This window comes from Podarcis vaucheri (genome assembly GCF_965113315.1).
Source record: "Podarcis vaucheri genome assembly, chromosome: 13".
Lineage (NCBI taxonomy): Eukaryota > Metazoa > Chordata > Lepidosauria > Squamata > Lacertidae > Podarcis > Podarcis vaucheri.
The window spans coordinates 1,921,398-1,937,333 of NC_138751.1; the positions used below are offsets into that span (position 1 = coordinate 1,921,398).

Sequence of the window (15,936 nt, forward strand, 5' to 3'; positions counted from 1 at the left end):
ATGGCAGGAGCTAAATCCCCAGCACTCAGACTTCACCCCTTCCCTCCCTCCCTCTGGGGCACTCTCCTGCCCCCTTACCCGCGAAGGTGGTGGCCGAGAGCCCCTGGGCAGAAAGGAGGTCTCGGAGCCTGGCAACCTCCTCTTTGAGCTCCCGGATGAGGCGGGCGTTGGGATCTTCGTTGATGACGGCGTTGCAGCGAATCTGCTTGGTGCGGTCGGCATAACTGGATGGGGGGGGGGAAGTCAGGGTGTTTATTTATTTATTGCATTTATCTCCTACCTTTTATTCCGAGGAGCTCAAGGTGGTGTACAGCTCCCCCCCCCTTACAATTCTATGATTCTTTGATGGGAAGGCAAGTGTGCAAGAGAGAGAAACAGCAAGGAAATAGCTGGGCTGCTGTGGTCTTTGCCCCCCCCCCCATGGAGGGGAAACTCTCTGGCTACACCAGGAAGGAGGTGGGCAGTGGGAACAGAATGGGACACGAACTCCCCACCTCTCGCCCCAATTTATCTGCTTCTTCAGCTCACCGGAGGGTGCTCAGTGTCTCTTCATAGTTGATGTCAGCCGGGCTGAGGGCAGCGATCATGGCTGTGCGGGAATTGCCCCCTGAGAAATAATAAAAAGGAGGGGAGAGAAGGTAAATGGAGGGGAGAAGGGTGGACTGGGAGTGCTTCTACTTCCTAGTTTATCCCCCCCCCCCCTTTGTGAAAGGCCAAGAAAGCAAACAGACCATATGCAAAGGCTCCTACATTTTTAGAAATCCGCAGGAAAAATGGCAGAGAGCACGGAAACTTATTATCTCCAACCCTACAGGAGCAGCGTCCCGCCCCCCCAGTTTATATCTATCCCTCTGTCTCATTTACATGCCACCTTTCCCTTCAAGGAGCTCAATTTGACCTGCACATGCTTCTCCCCACCTCCTCATTTAATGTCCACAACAGCCCTGCCAGGTAGGCTAGGCTGAGAGAAGAGTGGTCGCAACTCAAGGTGACCCTCAGGGAGCTCCATGGCCGCCATGTGGGGGGAGGACGTGGACCCTGGTCTCTCTCACATCCTAGTCCTGACCCTCTAACCCCTATTCACCACCACCGGCAACAGAGGCTCCCAAAACCAGGGAACCTTTCTCTCCTCCAATCTAGGGTCGTAGATGGGAGGCTGGTTTTTTTTATTTAAAAAGTTAAATCCATCCAAAATCATCTCTAGCTGCTTTCAACTTCCCTACACCTTCCGCCTCTTCCCCACACCTTGACTCACATCCCAACCCCAAACACTCACCCAAGTTCTCTTTCAGCAGCCAGGTGAGCACCGAGTCACGATAGGGGATGAACTCAGACTTCTTTTTCTTGTTGTTTTGCTGGGGGGGGGTCAAGAAGGAGGGAGGCAAGTGAAAAAAGGGGGGGCGATTCCTCTCTTTGCCCTCCGCCCCATCCAATAACACCACCTGCCCCCTGTTTTTATTTATTTTGCATTTTTATTAATAATAATCTTTAAAAGGGGAATAAATGAAAAAGGGGGAATGTGTATTATTAACACTTTATATGCAAACAACTACAATTATGCAATTTTATGCAAATGACTACAATTCCATATAGATGCTTCTCTAGTATACAGGTAGTAAAGGTAAAGGGACCCCTGACCATTAGGTCCAGTCGTGACTGACTCTGGGGTTGCGGCGCTCATCTCGCTTTACTGGCTGAGGGAGCCGGCGTACAGCTTCCGGGTCATGTGGCCAGCAGGACTAAGCCACCTCTGGCGAACCAGAGCAGCACACGGAAATGCCATTTACCTTCCCGCCAGAGCGGTACCTATTTATCTACTTGCACTTTGACGTGCTTTCGAACTGCTACGTTGGCAGGAGCAGGGACCGAGCAATGGGAGCTCACCCCGTCATTGCGGGGATTCAAACCGCCAACCTTCTAATTGGCAAGCCCTAGGCTCTGTGGTTTAACCCACAGCGCCACCCGCGTCCCAGTATACTAGGTGTTATTATTATCCAGATTCATATGTGGTTATTTACATATGAATCTGGATAATAATACATATGGTTATTTACAAGCTACTGGTTTTTTAAATAAATGCATTCCAGGTATTGCTTTTACTTATTTCGTAAAATTTAATACACTGTTTGATTTTCTGAAAAAAGAGCAGTGTACCCCCCCAAAAAAAGAAAAAAGCAATGAAATTGCCACTGGGAAAGCATTGCATCGATGATTAAAGCCTTTGGACATTACAATAAAAATAAGACTAAAAACGAGTTAAGCCTGGAACCCCAAAGAAGAAGAACCCCCTCAAAGGGTCACTCACCATCTCTGCCAGCGCGGAGATAACTTTGCCCAGTGTGGTCAGAGATTTGTTGATGTTGGCGCCTTCCTGAAAAAGTGGGTGAAAATAATTTACAGAATCTTAGAATTGTATTTTTTTTAAATATATATTTATTAACATTTTCTGTAATGAAACACAAACAAAAATTAACAGCCACACACAAAAAGAAAAAAAAAGTATAACAAGCATACGAAAATACTAAACTTAAAAACAATTAAAAACACATAAAGTTTCAATTACTTATTTCTTTTAACTTATTTCTCAGACCTCCTCACATCTTCCCTTCTTGTATTCCAATTCAAATTATTAGCTCAGCAAGTCCTTATTACTTATTTCTCACCTTTAACTTAATAATCTTAGAATTGTAGAGCTGCAATGCAGGAATCACAGCTAACTTGTTAGAATTAACTTCTCTGCCTGCCTGCCTGTGTCTTCCTGTCTCTTTCTCTCTCTCTCTCTCTCTCTCTCTCTCTCACACACACACACACACACACACACATTCCCCTATGGCGGGCACACATTACCCCCATTGTCAGGGGAGTCTAACTCTAGCCAGCAGTTCCCAAACCTTTTAGGGAACTCCACTACCCTCCTGGTTCCATATACCCGCCCCCAGGGCCACCTCCCCTGCCCTATAAAAAAAGCATTATTCAGAACAGCGGTTTGCACGACAGACTGAGGAAAATAACCCTACAAAAGGCAAAGTAGCAACAGATAATTGCCCATATATTCAGAACCCAGTTAATACAACTTAGCTCCATTAATTCAGCAAATGTGACCTGGCGATGCCAGCTTTGCAAAGTCTGGTAGTCACGGGCCTCTTGCTTCTTAGCGTCCCCCCTAGATAATCCCATCGCCCACCCCAGGGAGGGGAACTGCTGTAGGTTGCCAAGACGGCGGCTTATCGGCATGCGAGGCAGAGCGCTCACCTTTAGCCTCGTGCCCTTGGCTCCTGATGAATCCGCCCGCTCGCTCCCTGCCAGGTCCACCAGGCTGATTTTGCTGACCTGAAAAGAAAGGACCCAGATAGGAAAGAAAGAAAGAAAGAAAGAAGGAAGGAAAGAAAGAAAGAAAGAAAGAAAGAAAGAAAGAAAGAAAGAAAGAAAGAAAGAAAGAAGGAGAGGCTTTCCTCCCTTGTTCCGTGGTGCTGTATGTACTTGGGATCAGGACCCCCTTTCTCCCTTCTTGTCCCAGATGCTGAATCAAAGGAGGAGACAACAGCAGAGAAACGGGCATATTTTCTTCCCTTATAGTTGTGGACGCCCTCGGGAGGTTGTGGACCCTCTCTCATTTGATGATGATGATGATAATAATAATAATTATTTATTATTTGTACCCCGCCCATCTGACTGGGTTTCCCCAGCCACTCTGGACGGCTTCCAACAAAGATTAAAAATACATTAAAATGTCACACATTCCCTGAACAAGGCTGCCTTCAGATGTCTTCTAAAAGTCAGGTAGTTGTTTATTTCCTTGACATCTGGTGGGAGGGTGTTCCACAGGGAAGGCACCACCACCGAGAAGGCCCTGTAACCTCACTTCTTGCAGGAAGGGAACCGCCAGAAGGCCCTCAGCGCTGGACCTCAGGTCTCCTGGGCCTTTGAGGCTGTTTGGGGCTTCCAAGGTCAGCACCAACACTTTGAATTGTGCTCGGAAACGTCCTGGGAGCCAATGTAGAGGCTGATGGCTGCTTTAGCTGAGATTCCTGCATCACGGGGCGTTGGACTAGACTTCAGGGTCCCTTCTAACTCTAAGTTTCTATGATTCTACACCACACGGCTGCCACCGAGCTGAGAGAAATGGGGGCCTGGGCACGAAGCTGTAGGCAATGCACAGCTGTTACTGTGGCAGAAGAATGAACAGGAGCAGGCTGCCTGTCTGCTATAGTTGAGTAGCAGGAGTGCAGTTTGCTCTGCTCCCTCCGGCCCCCCAAGGCGGCAGGCACCTCACCTTCTCTGTGTCGAGGTCTGTGAGTTCGTCATGGCGGCGCTGCGTGAACACGATGGTGAAAACGGCATGGGAGCGGCTGCTGGTTTCGTTCATGTTGGTGGCTGCGACCGTCCTGGGAACAGGGAAGGATATTAAGGTGTGAGAGAGAGATAGAGGACTGAGCATTTCCACCTTGGATGGTGGCAGACTCTCCTTCCTTGGAGGTTTCTAAGCAGAGGCAGGGTGGGATTCTGGAGCCGTGGTTCGTGCACTGCAGCAGCGGGTTGGGCTAGATGACCCTTGGGGGTACCATCCACCTTTACAATTCTGAGTCCCTCCACCTAACCAGCCACAGATCCAGGCTCACCGCCTTCTCTTAGGTACCATGCCACTTGAAATCTTCCTTTTGGTTCCAAAAGAAGCCAGGGATATCTTGGTTCAGGGTCCCTCCGCTAAGCCCCATCTCCTCTCATAGCAAAGACTCCCCACATAAAAGGTCCAGCCGTGGCCAATGCAGTACCAAGGCCACCAACATGGATGGCTTTAAAACAGGTTTGCAGAGGGCTCTTGATGGCCACTAGCCAGGATGGCTTTGCTCAGTCTCCATGGTCTGAGGAAGCGAGCCTTCTGAATCCCAGTTGCTTGGAAGCACAGGAGGGGAGAATGGCTCTTGTGTTTGAATCCTGCTTGTGGGCTTCCTGGTTGGTCTCTGTGAGAAGAGGGTCTGATCCAGGAGGCTCTCCTCATGTTCTGGGGGCCCTGCTCATAAGGACAGCCTGTTGGATCAGGCCGAAGGGGCCCATCCAGTCCAGCCTCCTGCTCCCACAGTGGCCAACCTGATGCCCAATATAATAAACCAGGAAGCAGCATCTGAACACAAGACTCTCTCTTCCTGCCATTTCCAGCAACTGGACTGTGGTGGCAGAGCAGAACCACCCTGGCCAGTAGCCATCGATAGCCCTCTCCCCCTCGAATCTGTCTCTTTCCAAGCCATCCAAGTGGTTGGCCACCCCTGCCTCCTGTGGCAAGGAGTTCCACAGTTTGTGCTGCATGGAGAAGGACTTCCTTTTCACCCATCCTGAATCTCCCAACCCTCGTGGGGTGTCCACCCAGTTCTAGTGTTGGGAGAGAGGCAGAAAAACTTTCCTCCGTCCGGTTTCTCCATGCCAGGCATTGTTTTATAAACTTCCATCGTGTCGCTTCTCACTCGCCTTTCCTCCGAACTGAAAAGTCCCAGGTGCTGCAAACTTTCCTCATGGGGCCTTCACTCCACCACCGCCCCCTCGATCATTCCGGCCACCCTTTCCCGGCTCCCCAATACCCTTTCCGTGGAGAGGCAGCTCCCCGGTCCACAGAGGCACACCTTGCTTTGTTGCCACAGTCCATAAGGTCGGCAATGTCTTCGTAGGAGGTGACGGCCAGCTTGGAGAGGTCTTCGACGTAGGGGCCCATGATGGGGTGCTCCCGCACACGGAGGTTCCCACGGCTCTTGGGGTTCAGGAGGTCGCGCACGCGCTCGCAGTAGATTTCCATGTAGCTCACCTGGGGAAGCGGGCAAGGCGGGAGGGGCAGGCTGTGAAAGGGCGCAGCCGGCCAGCCGGGAAGGGCAGCGGAGACGAGGGGCACAGGGGTCGGGCGGGGAAGTGGGAAGGACTTACCTCCACGGAGTAGGAGAGGTTGGGGCATTTGTTCTCGTTCACTCGGGCAAAGAGGTCTTCGCAGAGCTGGAGGGGGGAAACAGGCGGAGGAGGTGAGACGCCCCAGCCACACCCCAGGGGGACCCACGGTGGACCAGGCTTCAGTTCAACCAGGCAGAGGTGGCTGTTTGTTTCAGGGTACGGGTTAGTATTGTACACTGTGTATTTGCTGAAACTAGGATGTAAACCTGCTGGAGGAGACTCTTGAGAGTCCCATGGACTGCAAGAAGATCAAACCTCTCCATTCTGAAGGAAATCAGCCCTGAGTGCTCACTGGAAGGACAGATCCTGAAGCTGAGGCTCCAAGACTTTGGCCACCTCATGAGAAGAGAAGACTCCCTGGAAAAGACCCTGATGCTGGGAAAGATGGAGGGCACAAGGAGAAGGGGACGACAGAGGACGAGGTGGTGGGACAATGTTCTGGAAGCTAGCAGCATGAGTTTGACCAAAGTGCGGGAAGACAGGAGTGCCTGGCGTGCTCTGGTCCAGGGGTCACAAAGAGTTGGGCACGACTAAACGACTAAACAACAAGGACGTAAAGCAACCTTTTGGTCATTTCACCATTACTGCCTCCTCTCCTCGGTGCCTTGCCACTCATTTCAGGGGAGCGCAGTGCAACTTATTTGACCGAGTGTTTAGAACGCTCAGCTGCCCCTTAGCTGTGATTTCTGCACTGCAGCAGATTAAACCAGATGACCCATTGGGTCCCTTCCAACCTACAATTCTGTGTTTCTATGCTATAACGGTCCTGGGGCTCCCGCACGCCATCCCGCCTCTCCCTCCGGGCCCCACAGACCCCGGGGCCCACCTGAGGAATGATGCCTTGCTGGTCCTTCTCCTGCTTCCCCATCATGGTATAGGACTTGCCGCCGCCCGTCTGCCCGTAGGCGAAGATGCAGACGTTGTAGCCCTCGAAGGAGTGCAGGAGCATCTCCTCCCCGATGTCCTTGTAGACCTGCCTCTGGGAAGCAAAGTTGGGGTCCTCCTCCTGCAAGGGAAAAGGAAAAGCCAGCACTGCACCGAGTGCAACACCTTAGAAAAACGGGGGAACGAGGCGTCAACACACAAAACCTTCCCAAGAATTGGAACAGAATCTGGCGGCCCTTCAAATCTGTTTCCAGTTTTTTTTTGCGGGGGTGGGACTCGCTGAAATCTCCACACAGATGGCATCGCACCTCTTTGCAAATGCCAGAAATGTTTTCTTCTGTATCACCTAATCGTTGGAGAGGTTGCAATAAACTTGGTGCATGTATGGTGGCGATGCTGGCTGGAGCGAGGTTTTTGGGATTTGACAAGAACAATAAATATTACTAAGAAAACTGTTGTCTGTTGTCCAAAATTAACGCCACTGAACATTTTTGATGATACCATTGTTGATATGTTGTCAAAAGAATTGGTCTTATGCAGTACATGAAATATGGAAAACAGCCCCAAATCTTACACTTGGACGCTGCAAAGGAGAAAATTACGCATAATTTGAGATTTCAACAAGGTCTGCAACCTCCTGACACTTTTTATATGGTTTGGCATTCCTTTATGACATATGCAGTGGAACCATCATTCTCAAGACAACCTTCATTGCAAGTCTGCCATATTGGGACTAAACTTGATGATATGAGAACACTGATAAGTCTTTCCTTGAATTTTCTTATAACCAATAAACCCCCTCCAAGCCTTGCACCAGGTTCAAGGGGCTACAACCACCAATGCCACCTTCCTCCTGGCCCCCACTCCCAAGGGGCTGGCGCCGTCCTCAGCCAGCCTCCCCAAAGTTCTGCACTACAACTCCCATCATGACCCCCAGCCAGTACAGCCTTATGGTGCTGGTGGGACTTGCAGTCCAGAACACCCAGGCGGCACCCGGTTGCAGAAGGCCAGCTTAGGTTTCAACTCCATTCTGCCAATTCGCCATCAGCAATAGCTCTGCACCCAGTCCTCATCCCACCTGCCCACTCCCAAAGAAACTCACCGAGGTGTGAGACCAGTAGGAGTAGTCAAAGGTGAAATTCTTGAGGGCATCTTTTGCCTGTTTGGGGTTGGCGATACCTGCGGGGAAAGAAAGATTTAAAAGTCGGGCGTTTCCCAAAGAGCCAGACTTTAGGGATTTGGTACTGCTGAGGTCGGGTGGTCTAGCCGGGATTTCTGCATTGCAGGGTGGGGTTGGACCAGGAGACAATGGCGTAGGAAGGGGGTGTGTGGTGGGTGCAGGCCGCCCCATGTGTCATCACTGAGGGGGTGACAAAATGGGAAAAAATATGTATTTTTAAAATAATTTTTTTAAAATAAAATTTTAAAAATGGGCTCACAACACTTCTTTTTTTAAAAAAAAAGCTCCCACACCCACCTTCCTATGCCACTGGTAGTGGGGGCACTGGGCACCACATCGCAGGGCCTGCAGTGTGCCTGAGCCACGCCTCTCTCCTGAGGGGGAGGCGAAGGGCAGATTGCCTGCAAGCTCCACACTGCTTTTTCGAGCAGAAGGGGCTTGCGTCTGCCCACTGCCTCAGCCGTCCTACAGCTGAGGGGAAGACTGCAGAGAGGCTCCATGCAACGTGCCCTGCCTTGGCTCGCCCCGCCCCTGGCTGCAGGACATGCACGCTGAACTGGGCACCTGTGTGGCTAGCTACACCGCTGCCAGGAGACCTTGGGGGTCTCTTCCAACTTCACATATTCTCTGGCTTAATTGCCCTTCTTTTCCCCGTGGACCTGGAGGGTGCAAGAGGTTAAGTAAGTGGGGAGACGCCGCTAATATTGATGGCTGCAACCATAATTTTGCAGGGGGTCAGGCCAGATGACCCTCTGCATCCCTTCCATCTCTGCAGCTTTTTATCCCCTCTGCTGGGTCGCAGAAGACAGCGCTCTTGGCGCAGAGGTTGGATGGATGCCCAGAGCAATTCAGCCTGCAATCTACCTGGCAGGGTTGTTTGGGGGATGAGAGGGGGAGAGAGAACCACGGGTGTCATCTTAAGAGCATATGAGCCTAGCTCCTGGGTCAGGCCTCTAGACCAGCATCGTGGAAACTCGGAAGCAGGATCCGAGCGGAAGAGCAACTCTCCCCTCCTGCGTTTTCCAGCAGCTGGTGTCTGGAAGGATCGGTGCCTCCAATTGTGTAGGCGGAGCACAACCACCCTGGCTGAGAGCCATCAGTAGCCCTCTCCTCCTCCATGAATTTGCCCAATCCTCTTTTAAAGCCTCTAATCTTGAGTTCCTTGGAGCAAAGGCAGGATATAAATAATACAAAATAAAAATAATAAAACACTACAAGGGCTCTCCTCACTCTGGTATTTGGGTTTGGTGGTTGGCCTTTAAGGAGTAGAGGTTTGTCTCTTAAGTATAGTAACAGAGTGACAGGGGCGCGGGACCATGCCAATCGCATGGTCAGCGGTTCGAATCCCCGCGGCGGGGTGCGCTCCCGCTGCTCGGTCCCAGCGCCTGCCAACCTAGCAGTTTGAATGCATGTCAAAGTGCAAGTAGATAAATAGGTACTGCTCAGGCGGGAAGGTAAAGGGCGTTTCCGTGTGCAGCTCTGGCTCGCCAGAGTAGGTTCGTCACGCTGGCCACGTGACCCGGAAGTGTCTGTGGACAGCGCTGGCTCCCGGCCTCTAGAGTGAGATGAGCACACAACCCTAGAGTCTGTCAAGACTGGCCCGTACGGGCAGGGGTACCTTTACCTTTTATAGTAACAGAGTAACGGAGTTCACAGGGACCCTCAAAGACCATCCAGTCCAACCCCCTGCAGTGCAGCAACCACAGCCAATGGTTGCATCTGGGAGGAAAGGAAGGGAAAGCAGGCTTCCTCTCCAAAAAGCTGAGAGGTTCCCCTTCCTCGAAGTAGAGCCAGGGCACGACCAGCAGCGGAGGAAGCTGATCAGGCGCCTGGCGCGGCGTGCCCAGGGGTGGGGCGGTCCACCCATAGGGGTGGGGCGTACCATGGGGCCTCTGGAGTCTGCCTGCCTCCTCCCACTCAGCTGCGCTACAGCTGGGGGGGAGGCAGCGGGCGGTCCGTTTGGGCAGCACGGAGCCTGCACACGCCCAAACCGCTGTGTCTCTCTCCCAGGAGAGATGTGCTGCAGGCCCCCCAGTCAGTGCCGCCCGGCATTTTGTCACCCCCCTCAGTGGTGACACCCGGGGCAGACCGCCCACACCGCACCCCCCTTCCTCCACCCCGGGCAGGACAGGGCCAAAAGCACCAGGGAACAAACACAGTCAACGTCTCCCCTCCCCTGCGTTCAACGTGCGTTCTAGGAAATCCGCAGACGGACCAGCACTGCGCTCCCCGCCTTGGAAAGCCAGCCCAGTGGCATTACTCAGCCTCAGCTCTTGGAAAAACATTCCCTGCATAACTTGAATAGCTGCGGCTTTGAAGCTGCCCTCTCAGCACCCTGTGGGCCGGGGTAATGCGTTGGGGGAAAGGGGAATGGCTTCCTCTCTGTGGGAAACCCGGATGCCCCTGCGGGCCACCCCAAGGCCACCAACACCTCTTCCTCCTCCAGCAGGTACCCCCTGCACAAGGGCCCCTCAGCTGTCCCGGGGCTAAATATAGACGGGGTCAAGCAGCTGGCGGGGAGGCCTGGCAGGCACAGCGACAAACGCCAAGGCCAGGGAGCGAGATCAGGCTGGGGCAGAGGGTGCACCGGGATCTGGACAAGGCCCTCTTGGGGTCAGCATCTTCTTGGGAGTGGCTGCCAGGACCACATAACACCGGTCCTGAGAGATCTGCGTTGGCTTCCAGTACATTTCTGAGCACAATTCAAAGTGTTGGTGCTGACCTTTCAAGCCCTAAACGGCCGCAGCTCAGGATACCTGAAGTAGCATCTCCACCCCCATCGTTCTGCCCGGACACTGAGGTCCAGCGCTGAGGGCCTTCTGGCAGTTCCTTCATTGTGAAAAGTGAGGTTACAGGGAACCAGGCAGAGGGCCTTCTCGGTGGTGGCGCCCGCCCTGTGAAATGCCCTCCCATCAGATGTCAAGAAAATAAGCAGCTATCTTATTTTTAAAAGACAACTGAAGGCAGCCCTGTCTAGGGAAGCTTTTAATATTTAATGCTGTATTGTTTTTAACACCCGATTGGGAGCCGCCCAGAGTGGCTGGGGAAACTCAGCCAGACGGGTGGGGTATAAATAAATAAATAATAAATAATAAATATAAAGAAAGACACATGGAGTTGGAAGGGACCTCTGAGGGTCATCTAGCCCAACCCCCTGCAATGCAGGAATCTTTTGCCCGACATATGGCTTGAACCCATGACTCTGAGATTAAGAGCCTCACACTCTGCCGACTGAGCTGTGCACTTGGAGGGACTCCCCTATGAGGAACGGTTGCAGCGCTAGGGGCTTTGTGGTATAGGGGAAAGGTGAGTAAGAGGCAACATCGGCTACTTTAAAATGAGGCTGCATTTTAAATTGCATTTTAACCTGTATTTTAAATTGGGGTCCCCCCCTCTTTTTCCCCTATTACGTTTTTACTGTGATTTTATTGGTGTTAGCTGCTCTGAGCCCGGGCTCTGGCAGGGGAGGGCGGGGTATAAATAAAAAATATTATTTATTAACATGATGGATGTTTGTAAAATTATCCGCAGCTAGAAGAAAGTGGATAAAGTTTCTCTCCCGCTCTCTCTCTCTCTCTCATAAAACTGGAACTGGTGGATATGCAGTGAATGTTGGGAGATTCAGGAGTGATAAAAGGCACACAGCGCAAAGTTGAACAGTGGAACTCCCTCCCTCAGGGGGCAGTGATGGCCACCAACCTGGATGGCTTTAAAAGAGAGTTAGACGAACGCATGGAGGACCAGAGGGCTACCCCTGGCTCCTGGCCACAATGGCTAGGCTCTGCCTTCGCAGTTGGAGGCAGCGATACTTCCGAATTCCAGTTTCTGGAAACCACAGGAAGGGAGAAAGTGCTCTGGGGCACGGACTGTGCCTGCGGCTTCCCCACTGAGTCATCTGAGAGAACAGGAGGGCTGGACTAGGTGGGCCACTGGAACTTGAGGAAGTTCCTTTGCATGGCCTTTCTCATGGCTTTTAGTGATTCAAAAAGGGCAAAGCAGCCAGTCCTTTCCGTTTTGTAGGCTTCGAAGGGGCTGTTTGCACAAGGACAGGATGGGAAGAGGGTCTGGCGTGTCCGCAAAGCCCACTCCCCACCCCTCTCCCAGCCACCACCAGGCGACAGGATTAATTCAACTTAAATGAGCCCCAAAAGAGGTTTATCCAGGGTGTTTTTATAAGCCCAGGGCTTGTTGACTTGCTCAGTCAGCCAGAATCACACACAATTCTTCTTCCCATATAACACTTTAAAAAAAAAAAACACCTACAACTTTCTCATCAACTTCCTTTCACTGGCAGAGGAGAGGACAGTTGTTTATCATCGGAAAGACTCCTTGGAAGAGGGTTTGTAAGACGTTTCAAAGGCTTAATAAAATTAGCAAATGCAAGGTCCCCATCCCCTGACACCGCCTTAACAAAATGACTCCCTCTCATGTGATTTTTATTCTACTCCCCCCTTCCTGATCCGTTGAAAACTTTTTCCAAACTGGGCTTTGTTTTGCCTAAAGTTACAGAGCAGGAAGAGTGGGCTGGCTGGATGCAGCGGGGGGAGAGAGAAGACCAGCCAAACCACCCGCCCTCCATTTAAAAAAAAGGCCTTTTGCGGCTGGAGGTGTCCCAGAAGAACTCAGGAAGCTTGGTACAGGCAGCTCTTGGCAATTAATGCTTTGCCCTGATTAACTGATTTAATTAAGCCAGGCCATGTGACAAGCATTACAGGTGACATTCTGGGGAGGTTTAATTAAAGTGAGCAGCAACTCAAAACAGCAGGCAGCTTGTTCAGAGGGAAGCCCACGGATGAAGGCTCAAAGCTCCTGTTCAAATAGGAACCGCAGAGTTGGAAGGGACCCCCAAAGGTCATCCAGCCCAAACCCCAGCAATGCAGGAATCACAGTTAAATTATCCCTCGGTAGTACCAAATTTCAAGAGAAGGGGGAGGGGTGGGTTTAAAGTGCGGAAAAACCCCACTCCTCACCCCACCCCCTTTGTTGCCCCCTGGGCTAGAAAGGGAAGCACCCGCCTTTTTCCTGGGGAGCAAAGGCAGGGAATGAGCCCAAGTCCCCAATGGCATTTCCAGGGAGGGCCGTGAAACACGCCCTGGCTCTGAAAGCCCAGAAGGTTTCTGCCAGCCAGTGTTGCCAATACAGTGGTGCCTCGCAAGACGAAAAGAATCCGTTCTGTGATTCTCTTCGTCTAGCGGTTTTTTCGTCTTGCGAAGCAAGCCCATTGACGGATTAGCGGATTAGTGCTATTAGCGGCTTTTAGCGGCTTATTGGATCAGCTGATAAGCGGCTTAGCGGCTTAGAAAACGGGGGGGAGGGGGAAAAACCCGCAGGAACTCGCAAGACATTTTCGTTTTGCGAAGCAAGCCCATAGGAGATTCGTTTTGCAAAGCACCTCCAAAACGGAAAACTCTTTCGTCTAGCGAGTTTTCCGTCTTGCGAGGCATTCGTCTTGCGGGGCACCACTGTACTGAGCTTGATGGATCAAAAGTCTGGCTCCATGTTAGGGATGTAGGAGGCTTCTTTGTTTTTCAACAACTTCTTCCCATAATGTGGCTGCAACCCCAATGATTTGGGTGCTTTTTGGTGGGATCCAAACTATCGCATTTTTTAAATTATTATTTCACAAAATTATTACACCGCAGGATAGCAGAGACTGAAACAGCAGCAATGATCAGTAAAAGCAACATTCAAAAAATAAAATAAATCAATAAACTAAAAACAGATGAAAACATGCATGATCCACATTCAGGGCAGGTTTATCTAAATAAAAATGTTTTCAGCAGGCACCAAAAAGAGTACAGCGAAGTACTGCTCGGCGTCCATCGGCAGGGAGTTCCAAAGTACAGGTGCTGCCACACTAAAAAATCAATTAGGCTCAAAGACAGATGGACACACACACACACACACACACACACACACCAACAAGGCCACTTACAGGTTGTTTTCCCCTGCATCTGAATGATACATTTGGCGTCCCGGCTGATTTCGCGGGCGTTGAATGGCCGGACCCGGACGGCCACCTTGACGGAAGCGCCGGCCATTTTGGGTCAAATTTGGCTGCAGCTCACAGGTGGGATTACCTGCAAAAACAGGGAGGGGGGGGGAGAGAAAACAAAACACACTCGTTTATTTTCATCCAAAGCTATTTTGGTGGGTGGATGGGTGGGCAGAGGGGGGATAGACGGAAATCCTGCCTCAAGAGCCACAAAGGAAATTTGCACTGACTAGGGATGAATGATCACACGCTGTCCCTTTTGATAAACTCCATTCTGCCCTGTTTCCAGATTAAGGTGGCCCATCTTCACATAATTTAACATCAAGGCTGGTTGAGCACCGACTCCCCACCCTGCAAGCAAAGCCTTGGAGCTGTTGCCGAGGAAAAAATCACCACCGCCCTTGGCTCCAAGCCAGAGACTCAGGCAGGCAGGTGAGACAGGTGAGCTTGTTTAATGGGCTTTTAAGGCATAATAGCCTCCCAAAGTATGGGACGCGGGTGGCACTGTGGGTTAAACCACAGAGCCTAGGGCTTGCCGATCAGGTCGGCGGTTTGAATCCCCGTGACGGGGTGAGCTCCCGTTGCTCGGTCCCTGCTCCTGCCAACCTAGCAGTTCGAAAGCAGGTCAAAGTGCAAGTAGATAAATAGGTACCACTCCGGCGGGAAGGTAAACAGTGTTTCCGTGTGCTGCTCTGGTTCACCAGAAGCGGCTTAGTCATGCTGGCCACATGACCCGGAAGCTGTAAGCCGGCTCCCTCGGCCAGTAAAGCGAGAGGAGCGCCGCAACCCCAGAGTCGGCCACGACTGGACCTAATGGTCAGGGGTCCCTTTACCTTTACCTACCCTCCCAAAGTAGTTTACATCCACATGAAGCCCAACAACAAAACCAGATTAAAATACCCCAATTCCACACCAAGCGTACCAAACGAACAAAAAAATAACCTATTCAGCTCTGAAGAATTACAGTCTGATATCCTAGATCAGTCCTCTAGATTAAGCCGAAATTAGAGGTTACCTTTAAGGCCCATTTAAAATTAGGGTGAGGCCCTGGAACAGAAATCTGTAATGGGGCGGGCACGGCCACTGAGGAGGTCCTACATACAGTGTTAAGAGGCTCAGATATACCGTATTTTTCGTCCCATAGGACGCTCCGTCCCATAGGACGCACCTAGTTTTTTTGGGGGGAAATAAAGGGGAAAAAATTCCCCTTTATTTCCCCCCCAAAAGCAGGTCGGGGAAACAGAACCAGGTCGAGGAACAGCGGGATGGCGGCGCTGCGCCTCCCTGCTGTCCCCCGAGCTTGTGGGGCTGGCCGATGTCTGCCCCGCGCGAGGGGCGCTCTGCTTCAGGGTGCGCCTCCCCCTGCGGGGCCGGCAGGCTGCTATCCGCAGCGTGGGGAGCCTTGCCGGGAACTCCTGCAAGGCTCCCCTCGCTGCGGATGTCTGCCTGGGGCGGGGGGGGGCGCTCTGTTTCAGGGCGCCCTGCCCGCCGGGCGGCAGGCTGCTATCCGCAGCCTAGACATCCCTGCCGGACCTCCCGTAGGGCTGCCTAGGCTGCGGATGTGTTCCTGAAGCCTGGAGAGTGAGAGGGGTCGGTGCGCACTGACCCCTCTCGCTCTCCAAGCTTCAGCAAAAGCCTGCATTCGCCCCATAGGACGCACCCAGATTTCCCCTTCATTTTTGGAGGGGAAAAAGTGCGTCCTATAGGGCGAAAAATACGGTATACGGTAAACTAGGCGCCAAATGGCTCCTTAAGCCAGTCACAGTCACTGAAACAGAATGCCTAGTTGCCATTTGGGGGCTAGACGGCTCCCAAGTCGTATTTGTCAATATGACTTTTTGGTTCTTGAAACTCATTCTGGTTGTGCAGGTAAAATATTGTAGATAGAATTCTATAGGATGTGTTGCTAGAGTGTGAAAACAGGCAAGATCTAAGGCACCTCCAG

At 51.7% G+C, this 15,936-nt stretch overlaps 1 protein-coding gene across 2 annotated transcripts in view; it reads right to left on the reverse strand.

The window, feature by feature from the left end:
• KIF1C (kinesin family member 1C) overlaps positions 1-15,936 on the reverse strand; it is a 52,498-nt gene that overhangs the window by 17,039 nt on the left and 19,523 nt on the right. For both annotated transcript variants that reach the window (XM_082197518.1, XM_082197519.1), the window contains exons 2-12: positions 13,932-14,076; positions 7,919-7,995; positions 6,758-6,937; positions 5,911-5,976; positions 5,616-5,794; positions 4,274-4,385; positions 3,253-3,330; positions 2,306-2,371; positions 1,277-1,355; positions 529-607; positions 79-224 (exon numbers count right to left, since the gene is read on the reverse strand). In XM_082197518.1, the coding sequence (XP_082053644.1) occupies positions 79-224; positions 529-607; positions 1,277-1,355; positions 2,306-2,371; positions 3,253-3,330; positions 4,274-4,385; positions 5,616-5,794; positions 5,911-5,976; positions 6,758-6,937; positions 7,919-7,995; positions 13,932-14,037 (1,168 nt within the window). In that variant the 5' untranslated portion in view covers positions 14,038-14,076. The remainder of the gene's footprint in view (positions 1-78; positions 225-528; positions 608-1,276; positions 1,356-2,305; positions 2,372-3,252; positions 3,331-4,273; positions 4,386-5,615; positions 5,795-5,910; positions 5,977-6,757; positions 6,938-7,918; positions 7,996-13,931; positions 14,077-15,936) is intronic.